The following is an 18632-nucleotide window of genomic DNA, read 5'->3' as shown; positions in this document are numbered from 1 at the left end:
GGGGACTTTTTCCCTTTCTGCTTTGCTACAGACATGGAATGTCTCTTGCTTTGATTGCAAAGCCAGTATGTGGATGGAGGAAGAGACTGGGATCAGCCACCCCTTCCCCTCAGGAAGCAGAGTAACTCCATGCACCTCGAAAACCATGATATCCTCTTTCTCATCCCCACCCCTCTCATTCTCTTCCCTCCAGAGGTATCCACAAGGATACCACCCTTCTCTCCATCTTTGCCCTAAATCCATGGGTTTTCACCCACCCCTGAAGCACGGTGCAGGGTTTGCTGCTGCAAGCTGAGGCCCTGGGGAGAGGCCTCCAAACAATTAAACAGCCCAAATGAAAGCAGGGAATGCTTTTGGTGGGGTTGGTTTGCTTTGGTTTTTAATGAGCATTAAGGAATTGCAACAACAAGGGGCCAGGAAAGGATGCGGCCAAAGCATTCTTGCTCTGAGATCTGTTCCCCTCCCTGGGCCGCTGATGTCTCCGGGGTCTCTGGTCCATGCGGCTGTAACCCTTAGTGGGATGCTCTGACACGCATTGATGTGTCCATGGCACAGCACGTGCTCAGCTCGATGCTCCCACCACTGCTCCGGGACAGGAGGGGGAAGTCTTTAATTTTTCCATCTTCAAAAGACAAATGTTCACGGGGCCCTTTTTTATATTCATTTTTTTATGTATTAAAAGTCCTTTTCCTTCTTTTTCTCTTTTTTTCCTTATTATTTACAGAAATAGCTCGTGACTCATCAGAATCCGTGAGCAGAAAACAGTGGGGTCATTCAGTGTGCACCCAGCCAGCCAGGGCCTCCCTCCCCTGCACAGGAGCCTTTGAGAAGCCCGTGTTGTTTCGGGATTCGGTGTGGATGGATGAGGGGTTATGGCTCCGGCCCTGAGCAAACACGGCTCCGTCTGCACAGCCCCGCTCTGTGCTGCGTCCACGGCCCCATTCATGGCAGGTCAGCTGCGGTGTGGGGCTGAGCCGGGTGCTTGTTTTCCCATCGCCGGCGTCTGCTGCTCTCTGTTTGTTTTCCTTTCGGAACAGCAAAGGGTTCGCAGAGGGATCGGTGCCGGGAATGTTGCAAAACCCTCTTTGAACGGAGGCTCCGGCACTGAACCCTTCCCGGAGTCAGGAATGTTGGGGAGGTTGAAACCTCTGCCCAACGCATCTGCATCCCCCCCAGCCCCGGCCAGCAGGGCAGCAGCAGAGCCAGGGTGATGGGTGCAGGCCCCGCTCCCCTAAACAGATCCCAGGAGCTGGGAGGATCCTTTGGCAGTAGAGGAGCCGGGAGCGGGTGCCAGGGTTAGTGAATGTGGGTCAGTGCAGTCACACACCTACAGAAACAGGCTTGTTTTCCAAAATACAGCCGGCTCCCACAGAGCTCCTTGGGGTGTAGCGCAGGATTCATCCGGGTGTAGCAGTGCAGGACTAACGTGGCCCCAGCCCTGCTCCCCCCTTCCCCAGCACCCACTAACGCTGCTCCAGGGGCATCTTCTTTAGCAGTGATGATGCTTTGGGGGAAAATACTTGTTTTTATGGAAAAGCTCTTAGTGTGCTGGGTACTCAGCATCACTGAGCAAAGGGTAACCCCATGGCAGAGCTCACTGGGCTCATTCCCATGCTCTGCTCCCCTCCATCCCTGGAGCTTTCATGTACCAGGGATGGGGCTGAGCAGAGGGAATATCCTGGGCCACTGAAGTTGTGACTCAGCTTCCCAGGTGCTCTTTAATCTGTTTGTGTGGGTTATCAGCCTCAGCCACCAGCACAAAGGAGAAATGCTGCTGATCACCACCCGGCTGTGCAGCCTCGTGGCTTGAACCATGCAGGTGGCACCAGGATTCCCAGGTTCATCATAGGATCATGGAATGGTTTGGGTTGGAAGGGACCTTAAAGCTCCTCCAGCTCCAACCCCTGCCACGGGCAGGGACCCCTTCCACCGGAGCAGCTGCTCCAAGCCCCTGTGTCCAACCTGGCCTTGAGCACTGCCAGGGATGGGGCAGCCACAGCTTCTCTGGGCACCCTGTGCCAGCGCCTCAGCACCCTTGCAGGGAACAGCTTCTGCCTAAGAGCTCAGCTCAGTCTCCCCTTGGGCAGGTTCAAGCCATTCCCCTTGGCCTGTCCCTACAGGCCCTTGTCCCAAGCCCCTCTCCAGGTTTCCTGCAGCCCCTTTAGGCACTGGAGCTGCTCTCAGGTCTCCCCTTCAGGAGCCTTCTCTTGTCCAGGCTGCCCCAGCCCAGCTCTCTCAGCCGCCTGCTGCCTTCCCCAGGCTCGATGCACCCCCCATGGCTTCTGGGTCCTTCTTGCATCCATCACCTTTGTCCGGTGTCTCCGCATCCCTCAGTGCTGCTGAGGAGGAGCAGGACCAGGCTCCTGGGAGCTGGAGCAGGTAAACAGGGAGGAATGTGCGGCGGCAGCGCGTGGGGCTGGCGTGTTCCCCAGTGACTCATGGGCACACCCCGCACGCATCCCACCACCGCCGGCTCCGGCTTGGACGCTGCTGGAATGAATCCCTATGGAAAGCTGCCGGGTCCTGCTGGGGCTGCGGCCAATGGAATGGTGTCAGGTGAAGGAAATGGCTCTGGGGGGTGATCTGTGCAGGGGTAAACCCCCCCGGGATGGTGTCAGTCAGTGCTTCACCCTCAGTAACATGGATGCGCAGAGAAGGGGTCTGCAGCAGCAGCACTATAGCCAGGGAGGAGGGAGATGGCCCCACATCCCACTGCACCCCATCCTGCGCCATGAACCAACCACTGCTTGGGAAGCACTCAGGGCTCTGTCCAGGTGGGATCCCTGTTTTCCCAACATGCCAAGCAGGGATTGATGTGCAGTGCCTGGCTCAGCGGGGTGGGCTGGATGGTGCTGGTTGTGCAGAGGATGCAGCTCCAGCCACAGGATTTTAGGGCCACTGCATTGTGCAGGGGGGATGCTCTTCTTGGGAGGGTTATTTAAAAGGCTCAAGCTGGCTTTAAAGCAGACCAATGCTTGAGGTCTCACACGACCTCAATCTCCCTGGCTCCAAGCTGGAGCTTTCAGAGAGATCCTGAGCTCGTTGGATCCCCCCAGTCCCACTTTGTATCCCGGCCTGCCACATTTCCCCCTCCTGACACATGCAGCCACAGTGCTGACATCCCAGCCCTTTCCCCTTACCCCTCACCACACTAAATGCCACATCACACAGACAGCACCAGGATTGCAGCATCCCCATGCAGGAAAGCAGCGGGATATGGGGAGTCATCGGGCACAGCCCTGCTCTGGGAACACAGAGCTCAGCATTGCAAAACCAAGCATTGCCCAGACCCGCAGCGTGTCCGGGAAGTGGTGGCAGAGGGAAGTGGTGGCTTGGGGTGACCCCAGCCCCACACTGCAGGGAGGGAACCCCAAATCCAGGCTCATGCTGGGCTGCAGGAGCTCGGAGCAATCCCATCCTCTCTGCGTGCTCTGCGATGTGGGCTCTTTAAACGCAGGCAAACAGCAGTGATACAAACCCCCCACGTTTGAAACGGTCCCGGCAGCTCCTACATGATGCTCTGCACGAGGCCCAATCCTCATGGGGACCCTGTGCCGGAGCAAAGGCCCACATGGGACACGCTGCTGCTGCCGGGAAGCTCCGTGTCCCGGTGACTCTGGGGCTGGTCGGGACATCCCCACGGGAGCCGAACCTCGTTTATCTCAGTTGGGGAAACTGAGGCAGGGAGAGGCTGTGGGGCCGGGGGTAGAAGCGGCCGCTTTGCCCCGAGCACGGCCGGGCACTGGGAGCCCCCATTCCCCCCCTGCCCAAGGGGAAACCGGAGCTGAGCCTCAGCGCGGAGCCGCCCCTGCCCCGAGGCTGCCGCTGGGATCGAGCACTCCCCGGAGCGGCTCCGGCTCCGGCCCGGACGGGACGGGACGGGATGGGATGGGATGGGATGGGATGGACGGGGCGGTCTCAGCTTCTCCTTTAACTGATTCTTAAGGAATTAAGGAGAACAACCGGACACCGGAGCCAGCCCAGCCCCGCGGCCCGGACGGGGCTTTATATCCAGCGGGGCGGGCGGCGGGGGCTGAGCCGGGGCCCAGGTGAGCGCAGCCGGGGCCGGGGGGGGCCGGGCCGGAGGCGGGGGAGGGCCGGGCTGCGGCGGGGGCCGGGCCGGGGTCCGGGGGGGCCGCAGTTCTCGCTGTCTCCGCCGCAGCCGCCGCGCCCCTCACCGATGTCCCAGGCCAGCAGCCACCGGCAGAGCCGCCCGGAGCCCCGCAGCGCAGAGCAGGGACCGCAGCCAGGTACTGGGGTGCTGCTGGGGAGCGGAGGGGGGTCGGGGGGTGCGGGAATGGGGGGTGCGCAGTGTGGGGGCTCTGTGTGCGCCCAACGGAGACGTGCAAGGCTGCGGGGGTCCTGGTGTGTGCGCGACACAAGAGGGGGTCCCTGTGTGAAGGGCTGGGGGGGGTCACTGTATGTGCGGGTTTGGGGGTCCCTGTGCAGTCTGCAGGGCTGGGGGCGCCCCGCGGGGGGCGCATTCCTGAGCACAGTGCGTATACATGAATGGGGGGGGGGGGGGGGTCCCCCTGTGTGTGTGGCTGTGGGTGGACAACATGGGGGGGGGCATGTAAAGCACAGCTCAGGGGGGTTATATGGTGGAATATGTGCGTGGTTGGGAGGGAGCACTGAGGGGGGGGGGGGGGCTGGCTCTGTGTGTGTGCACGGTTCGGGGGGTGCCTTAGTGTGTGTCCAAGTGTGCAGAGCTGCGTGCACTGAGCGTGTGGACACGGCAAATGGGGGTGACCCCCCCGGGGGCTGCAGCATGGACTCTTCATCAGCTGCTGTCGCTGAGCCAAGTGAGGGGCACTGAAGGGGTTAAACCCCCCCTGAGGACAGTGCGAGGGGCTGGGGGGGGCCTTGGCCAGCTGCAGCTCCTAGGGGCTCTGTGGTGGGATCAGGCCATGGAGAAGCGAATGGAAAAAGTTTGGGAATCGTTGCTTTTACCATAGGGAAAGCTGAGCCCTTTGGTTGTGATGGCTCTGCTGTGGTTCTAAGGACTTGTGCTGGGGTCCCGCAACGGTCCTCACAATGGCTCACGTGTGGTAACTGCATTCAGATGTGAAAGGAAAGAAATGCCAGTGCAGGAAGGTGATGGGGAGAGGTGGAAGCCCCCATTGTGCTGTCAGACCAGACACAAGGGACCAGACCCCCCAGAGCAGGCAGGAGCTGTGCATGGGGACCCCGGGCACAGTGATGCGCGGGAGCTGAGCACGGCTGGATCTCCCCTTGTTGGCTTTGGCCTGGAGCGTGGCTGGGCCCAAGTGTTGGAGAATACATCCTCTTGTTCTCTTCCCCCAGCTTTTCCAGCTGGATGCTGCGGGCTCTGCTTCCCGGCTGTGCTCTTTGTGCTGCAGGGGCCGTGTGGAGCTCAGTGCTCTGGGTTTCCTTCCATTCCCTTTCCTCTCCAGGTGGGAAACTGCACTGTTAACACACAGATCTGGTGCAAAAGAAGCCTCTGCACGGGGGTTTGTCACCAGCCTGGGTCAGGAGGAGCCCTGTGTGAGACCAAGTGTGGGTTGCTTTAAAAAGTAGTTTGAAAACATGTTCAAATGTGGCTTAAACCAGGATAAATGTATCCAAAGAAATGGCCTGGCTGCTGTCCCACGGTGCCAGCGGCTGGATGTGCACAGTGTGTGCAGATGGTGTCCAATACAGTGCCCAGTTTGGTGTGCCCATGGTGGGGGGTCACCTCTATCCTACTCCAGCCATCCCTGGAGTGGGTGAAACTGAGCAGAGCAGCACCAAAATTGCCTCCTTTAGACCCACATTTAGCACTGTCTCCAGGACACCCTCAACTTCCATCTCCCTGTGCTCCAGGGACCACGTTCCACGCTTGAGGGAATATCCCTGTTGTGTCTCGGAGAGCACTTTCCAGTTGCACATCCTGAGCTTTGAATCCCTGCTCCTGTTGCTTTCCCTCTTCCTTTCTTTTCTGTTTCTGGTGAGCAATGAATGCACCGGTCCAAGCAGTCCTTTGTGCTTCTTTGGCTTCATGACGTCTCAGTGCAGCCACTGCCTTGGGCAGTGTCCAGGGGCTCTGTCACGCACACGGAGCCTGGGAATTTTAGCTCTGCTCCCTGCCTGATGCTTTGCAAATGGGACCAGGGAGTTCTGCAGCCCCTATAGGAACATGGGAATGGAGGTGTGTGTGGCTTGGCTCCGGCTGGCGCGTCGTGGGCAGGTCAGGTTGGCATTCCTGGGCTTGCTCCCATTTCCCAGCCTGAGATGAATCCCGTTTCTTGGAGTTTATTCCTTGGCATCTCTGGAGATGGGCCTGGTGCCATCACAGCTCCTCCCACCCCAGCGGGACGGGCGCATCAGGCTTGGAATAGCCACAGGTAGTTTGCAGAGCAGCGTGGGGAGAAGAGGCCAATGGCCCCATGGAGAATGTGGGCTCTAATTATTGCCCTTTTTGAGGGATTAACAGGAGGAAAACAGCCCCTTGGTTGATGGGATTATTTTTGTCCTTCCCTTCTTGGGGAGGAAGAGGAGGAGGAACAGGGACAGCAGGAGAGCAGCTTTCCATAGGGGAAGCAAACCCATGGAGAGATGCTTGAGGCAAATCCCATCTTCAGAAGAGAAACCTTTTCCCTGGTGTTTGGCTCTGCTTATTCCCACCTCCTGATTCCCCATCCCAGCAGGACACTGGAGCTGGGCAGGAACGGGATGCTCACACACACTTCTCCTTTAACAGGGGCCTGACTGCCTGCCTGAGGGTGCTGAGCACCCATGGGTGCCCTGGGCACTGCAGGACTGCAGGCAGGCTGGCCAGAAGGCAGCACCACATCACTTGGGTACCCATTAGCAGCCTCTGGGAGGGAGGTGGAAGCAACCAGAACCCTCTTTAGGGTCAGCATAAAAGGGTCTTTGCTTGTCTGTGCACTGATTTAAATGCAGACATCCATAAAGTGCAGAGGAGCCAAACTAAAAAATCCCTGAAAGAACCAGAATGCATTCATTATTTTTAACCCCAATTCATTATTTTTAACCCCAATTCATTATTTTAACCCCTTTTTTGCACAAAAAAAGATGAATTTCTCTTTGTCTTTCCCAGTTTCTTGCTCAGGAAAATGCTTTGGGGTTTTGGTCTTTCCTTTGAACAACTCGAGGTAAACACAACACAGCAGCTCACTGGTGCTTCAGCTGTTTCTGGTTTCCAGCAAGCAGCCCGGCTCCCACTCCAGCTCCTGATTGAATTTCCTTGGAAAGCGCCCGTTCCAGTCTGTTCCTTGCAGAAACTCGAGCTCTGCTCTGGGCGTTTGCTGGAGTTCCTCGGGTTTATGTTTCCCAGAGTTCCGCCTTGCTCAGCTGAGCTTCCCATGGGATGGGCACTGGGTTTGGTGCTGGATGGACCCATGTCAGTCCCTCCCGGTGCTGGCAGCTCCTTCCCATTTCCTCCCTTCCCCAGGTGCTGTGCTTGGGTTGGACCAGTGGGAATGAGCTATGACATGGCAGGAGGGATTTGGTCATTGGGATTGTTTTGCCCCAAATTCCAACCTTCAGGCTTTGTCCACTGTGACCGTGAGCCTTTATCCATCCTTTCTCCATCCCTGATCCTCAGCCACGCTTTGGCAGCCTCCTTGCACTCGGTGTTTGGCTTGCAGGGAAGGTTTCCCTTCAGGTGCCATTCTGCTGTCTGCATCAGTGCATCCCTGCATCAGGGAGAAGGTAATAGCTTCAGGAAGTGCTTACACCCCAGTCCATCCTCTTCTGGGGGCTCCCATGGGTGCACAGGAGCCTCCCAATGTCTCCTTCCCTCAGTGCAGGCAGCCATGCCCAGAGCAGGATGATGCTCACCTGGTTTGGCCACTTTCAGTGCCAGTTCTGCAGCATATTCCCCACAGTAGCTTTGCCTTCACATAGTGAGGAAGAGGAAGCTGGACAACCAGCTGCCTCCATTCATTCCACCTTCAATGCAATGGCTTCATTGTTGGCTGCTTTCCTTCAGCGAGCAGGCATGCTGCTGCTTTCTCACCATCCAGGCCATGCTCAGCTCCTCCAAAGCTGCTCTGGGCTCCCTCAACCCCCAGGTAGGAAGTTAAGCACCAGAACTGCAAAGTTTTGGGCTCCATCCCCATAGGACATTGCTTTGGGCAAATTCCTTTTGTGTGCTTCCTCAATGGGATGAGCGGTTCCATGTCACAGCAGTGCTGATGTACCATACATGGGGATGGGGCTGTGTGTGATGGGCACTGGCTTAAAGCTGTGCACTGGGCAGCTCTCAGATGCTGTATGAGTGCAAGTGATTGTTCCTGTTAATCACAATTAACTCACTTTTATCTGCTCTTCCATTAACTTTTCCTAAGGACTCCATAAGCAGGTTGGAAAGACGCATTCTCCCTGGCAGAACCGGCACTGGTTTAACCCCTAAGGTTACACAATCACTGCAATGCCATGGTCCTTAATTAGGCTCTCCATAATTTTCTCCTTGCTCTGTAATTCCCAGAATCTCCTTAGATCTGATAGGGATCACGTTAACCACTTTCTAGGCTTCAAGGATAATTGCTTGTTCTTAAGGACACTTGGGATGTTGTAGCATCTCCGGTGGCATCCTTCATCCATGCCAGCATCCCATGGCACTGGAGAGCACCGAGCTAGCACAGTGCTCCTCAAAATAGCCCATGGAAGTTGGTTTAATCCCAGTCTGGCTCCTTGATCCTTTGTTTTTCCCCATCACTTTCCTCCATTCCTTCACTGTGCGATGCATTTGGGATGTTCGATGTTGCTGCTTGGGTTAGGCAGAACCCAGGTCTGATGCTGGGAGATGGGCTGGCCTGGCAGCTGGAGGTACAACCCCAGTCCCTGAACCCCCTTCTCAAGGGTTATCCCACCATCCTGCTGTCCTTGCTCTTCCATAAAGGTTGGTTTGTGCCTCCTAGGCAGGAGCCAATGGGTCAATGAGGACCTTTGGGTGATGGGGTCTGCCGGGACACCATGGGTTGGGGTTTGTTGCTTTCAGCTGAGGTCAGATGTGGATGGTCAGGAGAGATGCTGATCCTGTCCTGTCTGCCTGGCCCAAAATTCCTCTCTTCCTACCCACCCAAGGGCTATAAATAACAAATAACAACAAGTCCCAGGCTGGCAGCTATTTGGGGTTTTGTGGGTTTTGGGGCTTTGTTTTGCTTTGTTGCATTTAGGAAGTGACTTTTCATAGAAACCATTACTTTTTGGAGCGGATTCCTCATTGTCCCAGGGCTGAGCTGTTTATCCAGAACTTTGCCCAGGTGAGCAGAGGGACACAGGGTGGGATCCATCCCAGGATGCTTCTCCTTCTCCTCCCACCCTCCTTTTCCTTTCCCTGCGTATCCTAGGATCTGAAAAGGCTTCAGTGCATTAATTTCAGACTGAATGTAAATAAGCCGTTTGGATCATTCCCAGTTGAGCAAACCTCCAGACCAGAACTTTGCTTTCCTCTGGCCTGGCTCATGGGATTGGAAGGATTTGCCTCAGTTCTGTCTCTTCTGCACTTGAAACCACTTCATCAAGCTCTAAAATATCCCTGGAATAGAGCAGGCAGGCACCTGGCTGGGCCAGGCAGCGTGTACAGGAAAGGCAGGGGAGATTACACACTTGTTTTATCTGCATAAAGCAGATTAGGAAGCTCCCAAACTAAATATTGCTCTAAGGTAGCGTGTTGTTAATGGCAAGCGCCTCTCTAGACGGTCTCTGTTGCTGTCTCCATCCGACATCATCTCCTCCCTGACCAGCCATTCCTGAGGGATTAACAGGAGAGGGAAAGGGGGACAGGAGAGTGTTGTGAGCTTCTCCGAGGCAGCAGGAATTGTGATCCATGGTGTTAGGTTTGGATGTCTTGGGGCTTTCATGACGGTTGGATTTGGACTTTGTAAATGGGGAGAAGTCAGAAAACCTGACCCGTGTGCATCTCCTGGGCTTGGCAAGCAGAGGGCAAAGGAAGGAGCTCCACATCTATCCCATTTCCTAACCTTTGTACCTCACAGCAGCCCTGTCATTTACTGAAGCCTGGCTTGTGTTAAATACCTTATTATTACCTCTGTTCTCATGAGCTCAAGTCCTCTCCCTGTGTTGCACAAGAGGTGGTGCAGAATGGGGGAGAGGAGACCTGGACCCTCATCCCAGGCTGTTTCTCCATCACAGGATGAGCTTCTGCCTGGCTGGGAAGGGGCTGGGGGTGCAGGTGGGAAAGGGGATGCATGTCCCATCCCAGGGGCAGCTCTCCTTAGGGATTTGTCTGTGTTTTGCCTGGGCTTGTGGTTGGTTTTAAACCTGTCAGATTTAGGTCAAGCCTGGTCTTGTTCTGGCAGGGGAGAAGCCATTCCCTGCCCTGGAAACAGAAGGAAAAGTGAATACCCCCCTCCCCCCCCCACCAGATCCCAGCGATGAGGGGACAGAGCTCACCCTCTCTGCTCAGCTCAGTGTGGTTTGGGGAGCAGAAAACCCTCACGGGGGGGCTTTGTGCCCCAAAACAAGTGTTCAGAGGGGTGGGGAGGGGATGGAGGTATCTGCACAGGACCCTTGTGGAGCTGCACATCATGTGTCCGTCCTGGTCTGCGTGAGGTGTCCGTCTGTCTGTCTCTGCTGGTGCCATCGGGATTGATGCCTCTTCCTTGGGTGCGCTTTGCCAGGCTTGGAGAGCTGCTCTGCTTGTGCATGCCCAGCCCATGAGTGTTCCCTTGTGCTTGTCCCGGTGGAGCTGGAAAGTGCCTGAGTAGTTCCTGGTCTCTGAACACTGCAGGGTTGGTGCTGAGCCCATGTGTGTCCTGCTGCCCCCAGCCCTGCCCTGGGTCTGACCATGAGGGCAGACACAGCCTTATCCAGCTCATTCCCAAGGGGTGTCGTGCACTTGGGGGTCAGAGCCATGGTCTGCTCCCCACGGCCAGGCTGCAGCAGGGAAGTGAGGCTGTGGAAGGCAGGGAAGGACCAACCTCCCCCCATTTCTTTCTTGTCTATTTTTGCCTCTCTTCTGGCCAGCTTGTTCCAGTGGGAGTTAATTTAATTGCCATCATCCTCTGTGCATCGCTGTGGTTGTGTGTGAGACCTCTCGGGCAGGGTAATTATATGTGTGAAGTGGACATGGCAAAACCGGAGCCTTGTCTTAGCAGTCAGCTCGACATCCATACATCTGTGCTTCCGCACAGAGCTCAGGCTCCGAACAGACCCTCCTTGTCCTCTGCCCTCGGGAATGGGGATGGAGTGGGCAAGGGATGTGGTCTTGGCTGTTGATGTGCAAGCCCTGAGCATGCTCTGAGCATCTCACAGCTTAAACTGGAGCAGCTCCCAGCAGCACCAGTGCCCATCGGCTCCAATCCCTGCCCTGTACTGGGTACCCCTGACTCAAGGTTTCATCCAGCGCTCCTCAGGTTTGCATTCGACTCCAACAGGCACCAAATGCCTCAGGTCTGACTCAGGTCAGTCCAGGTTGGGACATGACCGAGGACGTGGATGCAAAGCGTGTGGTTATTATTCACCTGTACACCACACCTGTGTGCAAACACCTAGAGGTGGAGGACAGCCTCCTTTCCTCTCCTCCCTGCTTTGCCCTGGGCTTTCCAGGGGCATGGGAATGAGTTTTCACCTTTCTGGGGCTGTGTACCCCCCTTCTGCTTGGGGTTTGGAGTGGCTGTGCAGCATCCAGCTGGAGCTGCTGCCTTTCCTTTGATTGAGCCCCAAAATCACCTCCCCTGAGAGGGCTGTGAGCAGGGCTCTGTGTCAGGATGAGCTTCCAAGCCCAGCGGACCCCAGCTCTGACCTGGAGCTGGATCAGCACCACAGGGTGCACAGAAGGGATGGTCCTATGGGGAAACTGAGGCAGCTGGATGAGCGTATGGGGTGTAGCAGAGCAAGCATCATTCCAGGCTGGTTACAGCCCTTCTGCAGCATGTCCAGGTTCCTGCTGACCCCGGGGTGGGGATGGAGCCCTCCACCTCCCTTGTAGGGCCTCTTGTTATAGCCCCTATAATTATAGGCGTGAGGTCTGCCTGCCTTCCCCCCCGGCTCCTGCTTGTAGGAGCTCTTGTTATATTGAGTATAATGAAGTGTCCGAGGTCTCTCTTCCCCCCACCCTCCCTTGCCTGCCTGTGTGTAGAACCTCTTGTTATAGACAGGGAAATTATGGGTCTTTGGTCTCCCTCCCTTTGCCCAAGCTATAATTTAGCTTTATATAAAGTGTGGTCCAGCCCCTGTTGTGCAAGCGGTTGCTATTCCGGGTGCTGGGGAGAGGGATGGGGCAGCGAGGAGGGGGATTGTGGTGGGGAGGGGAGCTTAGCATCGCACTGAGCACCCCACAGACCCTCTGCCATGGGGGGCAGCCAGCCCCAGCCTGCAGTGCTGGCTCTGGGAGAGGTGGTTGTGCCTTCTCCTGGCTGGGTTTCTGTGTGGGGCTGTGTAGCATTGGGGTTTATCCCTGCGGGGAATAACACATCTCTTGTTTGGGGATTCGCTTGCACAGGGGCAAGCAGCAACCAGGAACATGAGAGGAGCTGACTCCTGCAAGGGAGACTCCTTTATGGGAAGGGGGGAATGAAAAACTCCAGCCTGAACCACTGAGTGTAACCAGATCCCTGGCTTTTGAGAGAAGGAATGTGGGACCTCGGCAGGGATTTTGGGAGGGTGCTGCCAAACTGTTGGCTTTGGGTGAAAGGCTGCGGGATGATGCAGCCCCAAACCTCCAGCTCTTGCCTCCAGTGTGCATTCTGGGCTTGAAAAGTCACAGGGGCACAGGGTATGCTCTGCGGGTTAAGGATGCTCTGCGGGTTGGGGATGCTCTGCAGGTTGGGGATGCTCTGCAGGTTAGGGATGCTCTGCAGGTTAGGGATGCTCTGCAGGTTAAGGATGCTCTGCAGGTTAAGGATGCTCTGCGGGTTAGGGATGCTCTGCGGGTTAGGGATGCTCTGCAGGTTAGGGCTGCTCTGCAGGTTGGGGATGCTCTGCAGGTTAGGGATGCTCTGCGGGTTAGGGATGCTCTGCGGGTTAGGGATGCTCTGCGGGTTAGGGATGCTCTGCGGGTTGGGGATGCTCTACGGGTTGAGGTGACCAGGGTCTTTGCTTGTTTCTCTTGCAGAGGTGGGTGAGACCTCGCACCCATCACCAAGGCAGACACCAGCGCCACCATCGGCAGAGCCCCGGCCGCCTGCCCGGCCTGTGGCATCCAAGAAGGAGAAGCCCCTGGAAGATGGTGAATCCGGAAAAGTCCTAACAAAGGGTCCCCGGCCCGAGCTCCAAGGCGCTCCCGAAGCTGTGACATGTGAGTGGTTCCCTTGTGAGGCTCCAGACACCGCTGGGTGCCTGTGCTTTGAGGTGCTGCTCTCTGTTTAGTAATAGGGCTCATGAACAATGTGGGAGCTGTGGTGGGAGCCATCTCCTCCTCACTGTGCTCTTCCCCACATCAAAGCAATGGGCTTTAAGTGAGCCTGAGTCTCCTGGAGCTGGGGAAAGTGAAGGGCACATCCTGCAGCACCGATGCCTCTCCTGCTCTTGCTCCTGGATGGATGGCGGATGAGGGTGAGCGGCTGGAGGAGCTCAGGGTTGTGTTAGGGTCCTGCTGGGATACTGAGGTGGGAAGAGGGACCAATCCCTGGGGGAAAGAGCTGGCAGCTCTATGGAGCATCCCACAACCCACAGCGGGATTGAGGTGAGCACCCAGCAGATCAGGCTCTGTGCTCACAGGAGCTGTTTGCTGGAGCAAAGGGAGATGCCTCCCATTGGGAAAGCTCTTGGCTTCGGCATTCCCAGGGCAAGGGTGAGGTGGTGCAAAGCCTGAAGGAGCAGGGGCAGGACTGTCTGCACTGAGGATTGAGGTTTGCTCCAGACTTGCTGTGTCCTGATGTGAGAAATAGCAGGGTGGGAACCAGGGTGCCCTTGCTGTGTTTCCCATTGCAGGGAAGGGAAGCAGAGCTGGCAGATGTGGGAGGCTGGAGCCAGGCTCTCCTGGATCCGTCCATCCTTTCCCTGGCCCCCTGCCTGGATCTGAGGGTTTCGCTCCCAGGCTGCCCCTTACACACACAGCCATTCCCCTTCTGTTGGATGCAAGCGTGCAGCTTTCCCTTCCAAAGGGCGTAAAACGAATGGATGCTTCCCAAAGGAGAGAAGGAGGGTGGGAATGAGGTTGCAGACTTCGAGGAGCAGGGTGGGAAGGGGAAGGGACAGTGAAATCCGGGCGCTCCTGGTGCATGTGGAGCGAGGAACGTGCACGTTCCCTTCACCAGAGCTCGAGCCCTTGCAGAGCATCTGGGAGCTGGGCCTGCTGCCCACAGACATTCTGCACCTCTGAGTCACACTGCAGCCTGCTGCACCCTGCACAGCCCCCCCCAGCCCACCCCATGGCAGGAGCGTGGCTGACCTTGGGCTTGCACTGGGTGCTGGGTGCAGGAGAAGTCCCCTCTTCCTGGGAAAGGAGGTTCAGATCCCCATGGAGCATCACCTCCGGCATCCCTGCTCCTCACAGGGCATCCTGCTGCTGCTATTGGGGGGGTCACAATCACTTGTGGGGGGCAAATCCCCTGCAGTACCTGGGGAGCACAGCCAGGCTCCCCATGGGAAGGTGAAGGGGGTAATGGGGGTATTGTCATGCAGGGAGCTGGCAGCAAGGGGCTGTCGGGTGCAGGGTCACATCCATCACCAGTGGTGCCAGGACCAGCTCCCCTGGCTCAGTGCTCCCAGCAGGGTCTGAGTGTCTGTCCACTGAGCCCTGGTGATGCTGCCATAGGGGCCTGAGCTGCCCCAGCACCGGGACTGTGCTGGGAGCATCACTTTGGATGTGAAATACAAAGTGATGGTGCAGGAGGTGTTTGGTTGTTGAAGAGCCACAGGCATGGGCATTCCCCTTGGTTACCCACCCTGCTGCTGGTGGGTGGATGTGATGGGAGCCATCGGGTGGGTTAGGGCCCCACTCCTGTCCTGACACCCGTGTTACACTGCACCTAAGGCTGGGGTTGAAGATGTCTCCTTTAGAGCTTTGGGCTCCTGTAAGCTGGAGGTGGTCCTAAAGAATGGAAGCTAATTTTCCTTAGGGGGGGATTATCGGCTGCCTTCCATTGCCACTCACTGGAGCCAGAGCATGACTGTGATCCACAAACAATTTAGTATGGGGAATGCCAAAGCAAGCGAGCTGCGTGCTGCTGCACACCCCAGAGAGAGCAGCACTGGGAGCCACAGAGGGTTTGGTGCCATCAGATGCTAAATGGGTGTCCTATGGGGCTCACATCCCATGCGGCTCAGGAAGGACACCCATCCAACCTGAGTCGATGCACACACTTGATTGAGGGCACCGGAGAAGGACACACACTCCATGAGGTCCTTTTAAGGGGGAACCCATCCCATTTTACCCTGTTTTCCATTTCTCTTCCCTGCCCTCCTGCTCTTCCCACTCAGCTCCGGTTATTTTAAGCCCCTTTCCCAGCGCACGTTTCCCTCGGGCACCCGGTTAAACCTGGCTCTGTGGTCAGAGCCCTGCTGGCTCTGGCACAGCCGGCGCTGGGTGCAGGCACTTGTGTTTTCTTAACCTCCATCTCTTCTATTTTCACCACTGTTTTCCCTCCCCCCCCCCCATGCCCCATAGCCACCCTTGCCCAGAAATCAGCTCCTGTTCCCGGTGGCCAGAGGTGCCTTTGCCCTCGAGCTTCCAGCCTGAATCATCCCTTGTTTACTGCTGCGGGACAGGAAAGGCAAAGTTTGGCCAAAGCACCATCAAGAGAGGTTTTATCTGTGGCTTCCATGGGTGTTGCTGCACAGGGGTTGGATGCTGAAGCCCTCTCCTAGTGCTGGGCTCCCGGTGCTCTCCATCACTCGGATGCAGGGAGAAGGCCCTGCAGTGACTGGGGCTGGAGGGAGGTGCAGACACTGCAGATGGTTGTTCTCCTCCTCCTGCAGAGAAGTTCAGCCAGAGGCTGGGGAGACCTTTAGTGAAGTGGCCAATTCATGCAGTGCTGGAGAAGGGAGCAGCCGGGTTCTCTGGGGCTGCTTCATCTTCCCTGGCTGCATGAGGGTGATGGGGATGGCCAGGAGCTGCATCCAGCAGCTTGTGGGATGGTGGCTTGGCCATGGGGGTGGCTCTCAGCTGGAAGCAGCCACAGGCTCTTCCCTTACCCACTTGGCACAAGGTGAGCATGCCTTGATGTGTCTGTGCCCACTCTGGTTGGCCTCAGTGGCTTCATCTCTCCTGCTTCATCCCTCCCAGGGCCCAGCAGCACTTGGAGCCCAGGAGACCTCCTCCTTCAGTCCTTTTGGCAGTTGCAGCATGTCCTTCACAACAAGTCTTTATCTCCTGCTCTTTCTTCATCCCTTCCTCTCTCTGGAGCCTCTGTCTCCTACCCTGCAGCCATGTCTTCTGCAGCTCTATTCCATCTCCTTGGACCACACATCTGTCAGCATCACTTCTTCCCAGCCATGGCAGGGGACCAGGCACATGAATCACTGCAGGGGTCTGGGGGTAACATCCTGTTCTCCCCCCAGGCCAGCCCCAGGTACGAGCAGCCCCACAGCTGCCCAGCACCCGCCTGCTGCAGAACGGTGCTGGGCTGGGGCCGGATCCAGGCAGTGCCAACAGGGAGACGGGGAATGGGATCTTCCGTCCCCTGCCCAGCACCCAGAAGCCTCACCGAAAGCTGCAGTCACACCACTCCATCAACAGCCAGAGCAGCAAGAAGAGCAAGGGCAGCTCCAAGTCTGCCTCTTCTCACATCCCTATTGAGGCACAAGAAGGTACCAGATCTCCCCAGTGTGGGGTTGGGGCTTTACATATGTCCTTTCTCTTCTGGCCCTGCATCTCTTTTGGGATGTCTCAGGAAGCCTCCTTCCATCCCACTGCCCTCCTGGCAGCCTCCTGCAGAGCAGGGTTATCTCCTGTCCTCCAGAGCTGGTCTCCCTTAGGGTCTGGGCATGTCCATGGATGTTGAAGGAAGGCCCTGGAGCACTGCCCGTTTCCCAGCCCCTCTTCCCCATCCCTTCCATTAATTCCTGAGGGAGGATTTCCACCCTTCCAGGGCTGAGCATCCCCTGTGCTGGACACTGTATCCCTTCCTGTCCCCCCTGCTCCTCTCCATCCCTTCCTTTGCAGACTGCTGTGTCCACTGCATCCTCTCCTGCCTCTTCTGCGAGTTCCTGACCCTCTGCAACATCGTTCTGGACTGCGCCACATGCGGCTCCTGCACCTCCGAGGACTCCTGCATCTGCTGCTGCTGCTGCAACTCAGGCGAGTGTGCAGACTGTGACCTGCCCTGCGACATGGACTGCGGCATCATCGACGCCTGCTGCGAGTCTGCCGACTGCCTGGAGATCTGCATGGAGTGCTGTGGGCTCTGCTTCTCCTCCTGAGGAGCTGCACTCACCTTGGGGGGGGAACGGGACAGGACCAGGTGTTGGTCCATCCCCAGGCTCTCCTTTGGCAGTCAAGGAGGGTCCCATCCTCTCCCTGTGCTGGTGTGAACTGGTGAGTGATGGAGAGCGGCACCCCCATTGCAAGCCTCATCCTTGGAGCTGGTGAGCCAGGCTTGGGTCCTGCCTAGGGAAGGGTGAATCCCTAGGGCCACGGGGGCTCTGGGGATGGGCTGGTGTCCCATCACGCTCTACCTCTTCCCTGCGCTGGGCTGGTTCATGAGGATCAATGGAGCCTCCTGCCACCTGAGCCAAGACAGGAGCATACACCCCGCAGAGCCCCCGGCACTGGAGACAGTGTGTCCTGCTGCCACCACCCCAGGACAGTGCTCTAGGTGTGTTATATGGGGTGGTACTGAGCATCCTCCCCACAGGGACACCTCCAGGACAGAGCCTTGCTCCCCACCAGCACCAGGAGATGCTGAATGCCTGTGGCCAGGCAGTGGACCTGGTGCCATTGGACGCATCCTGCCAGCCCCTGCCCCTCCTTGGTGCCGAGATTGCAGCCAAATGCAATACACTCCATCTGCTCCCCATCAACAGCAGCTTCCCCTTTGCTGGTCCCTGCAGCTGGGGGCTTGGGGGGATCCTGGAGCCAGGCTGAGATGCTGCTGTGTTTGGGGGCGGTGGGACAAGGGGGTTTGGTTGGTGCCAAGTGACCCCCAGCACTTGTTGGTTGCATCTGGACAGCCAGGGGCGAGGGCTGGAGGCTGGAAGGGAGTGGGAAAGGCCCCATTGAAGGGCTGGGGAGAAGGGGAGGGAAGTGTCACAGTGTTTTAGTTCATCCCTTTTGTCTGTTACTGTAAATAAAGGTCTTTCTTCATTTCTGCCTAACGGCTGCCCCATCACATGCTCTGCAACTGCACCATGTGTCCTCCATCCCTGTGCTTGCACCCTATCCTGGTCCCAGCTTCAGGCAGGGGGAGGCTGCAGGGCTCCTTTGGCTTTGGGAACATGCATGGGACAGCTCAGGGACAGCCCCAGGGTGTTCCTGCTTTGAGAAATGTAGAGGACCCCTGTCCTTCAATGGGGAGCAGGTCCAGGTCCTTGCTCTGCTCCTGTAGCCATAGGACAAACTGGTGCACCACATCCCCTGCAGCCAGAGGAGCTGCTTCATCCCCAGGGCCAGGACATCCCTATAGCAGAAATAAACGATGCAAATTCCCAACTGCAGGATCCTATGGAATTTGGGTGGCTTCAGTGCGGCTGCTGCCTCCCAGCCCTGCGTGTGGGACCAACTGCACCATGCAGGTAAGGGATCGTGTCCCTCCCACCCC

General features: G+C 57.2%; 1 protein-coding gene across 1 annotated transcript; it reads left to right on the top strand.

Moving 5' to 3' along the window:
* The first annotated feature begins 3917 nt into the window (after positions 1 to 3917).
* Positions 3918 to 18068, top strand: MDFI (MyoD family inhibitor). The gene is made up of 5 exons (XM_034069693.1): positions 3918 to 4049; positions 4163 to 4250; positions 13046 to 13228; positions 16435 to 16683; positions 17039 to 18068. The coding sequence occupies exons 2-5, from the start codon at positions 4181 to 4183 to the stop codon at positions 17293 to 17295; spliced, it is 759 nt and encodes a 252-aa protein (XP_033925584.1). The 5' UTR covers positions 3918 to 4049; positions 4163 to 4180; the 3' UTR covers positions 17296 to 18068.
* The last annotated feature ends 564 nt before the right edge of the window (positions 18069 to 18632 follow it).

This window comes from Melopsittacus undulatus, chromosome 16 (genome assembly GCF_012275295.1).
Source record: "Melopsittacus undulatus isolate bMelUnd1 chromosome 16, bMelUnd1.mat.Z, whole genome shotgun sequence".
In the NCBI taxonomy this organism is placed as follows: domain Eukaryota; kingdom Metazoa; phylum Chordata; class Aves; order Psittaciformes; family Psittaculidae; genus Melopsittacus; species Melopsittacus undulatus.
The sequence above is the reverse complement of the archived record's forward strand: the minus strand, read 5'-3'. Positions and strand labels throughout refer to the sequence as shown.

What these genes read in the sequence shown, in the direction of transcription:
- MDFI (XM_034069693.1), top strand. Translation starts at nt 4,181, where the DNA reads ATGTCCCAGGCCAGCAGCCACCGGCAGAGCCGCCCGGAGCCCCGCAGC. An exon ending in AGAGCAGGGACCGCAGCCAG is followed by an intron (nt 4,251 to 13,045) that starts GTACTGGGGTGC and finishes TTTCTCTTGCAG; the next exon opens with AGGTGGGTGAGACCTCGCAC. An exon ending in CCCTATTGAGGCACAAGAAG is followed by an intron (nt 16,684 to 17,038) that starts GTACCAGATCTC and finishes CTTCCTTTGCAG; the next exon opens with ACTGCTGTGTCCACTGCATC.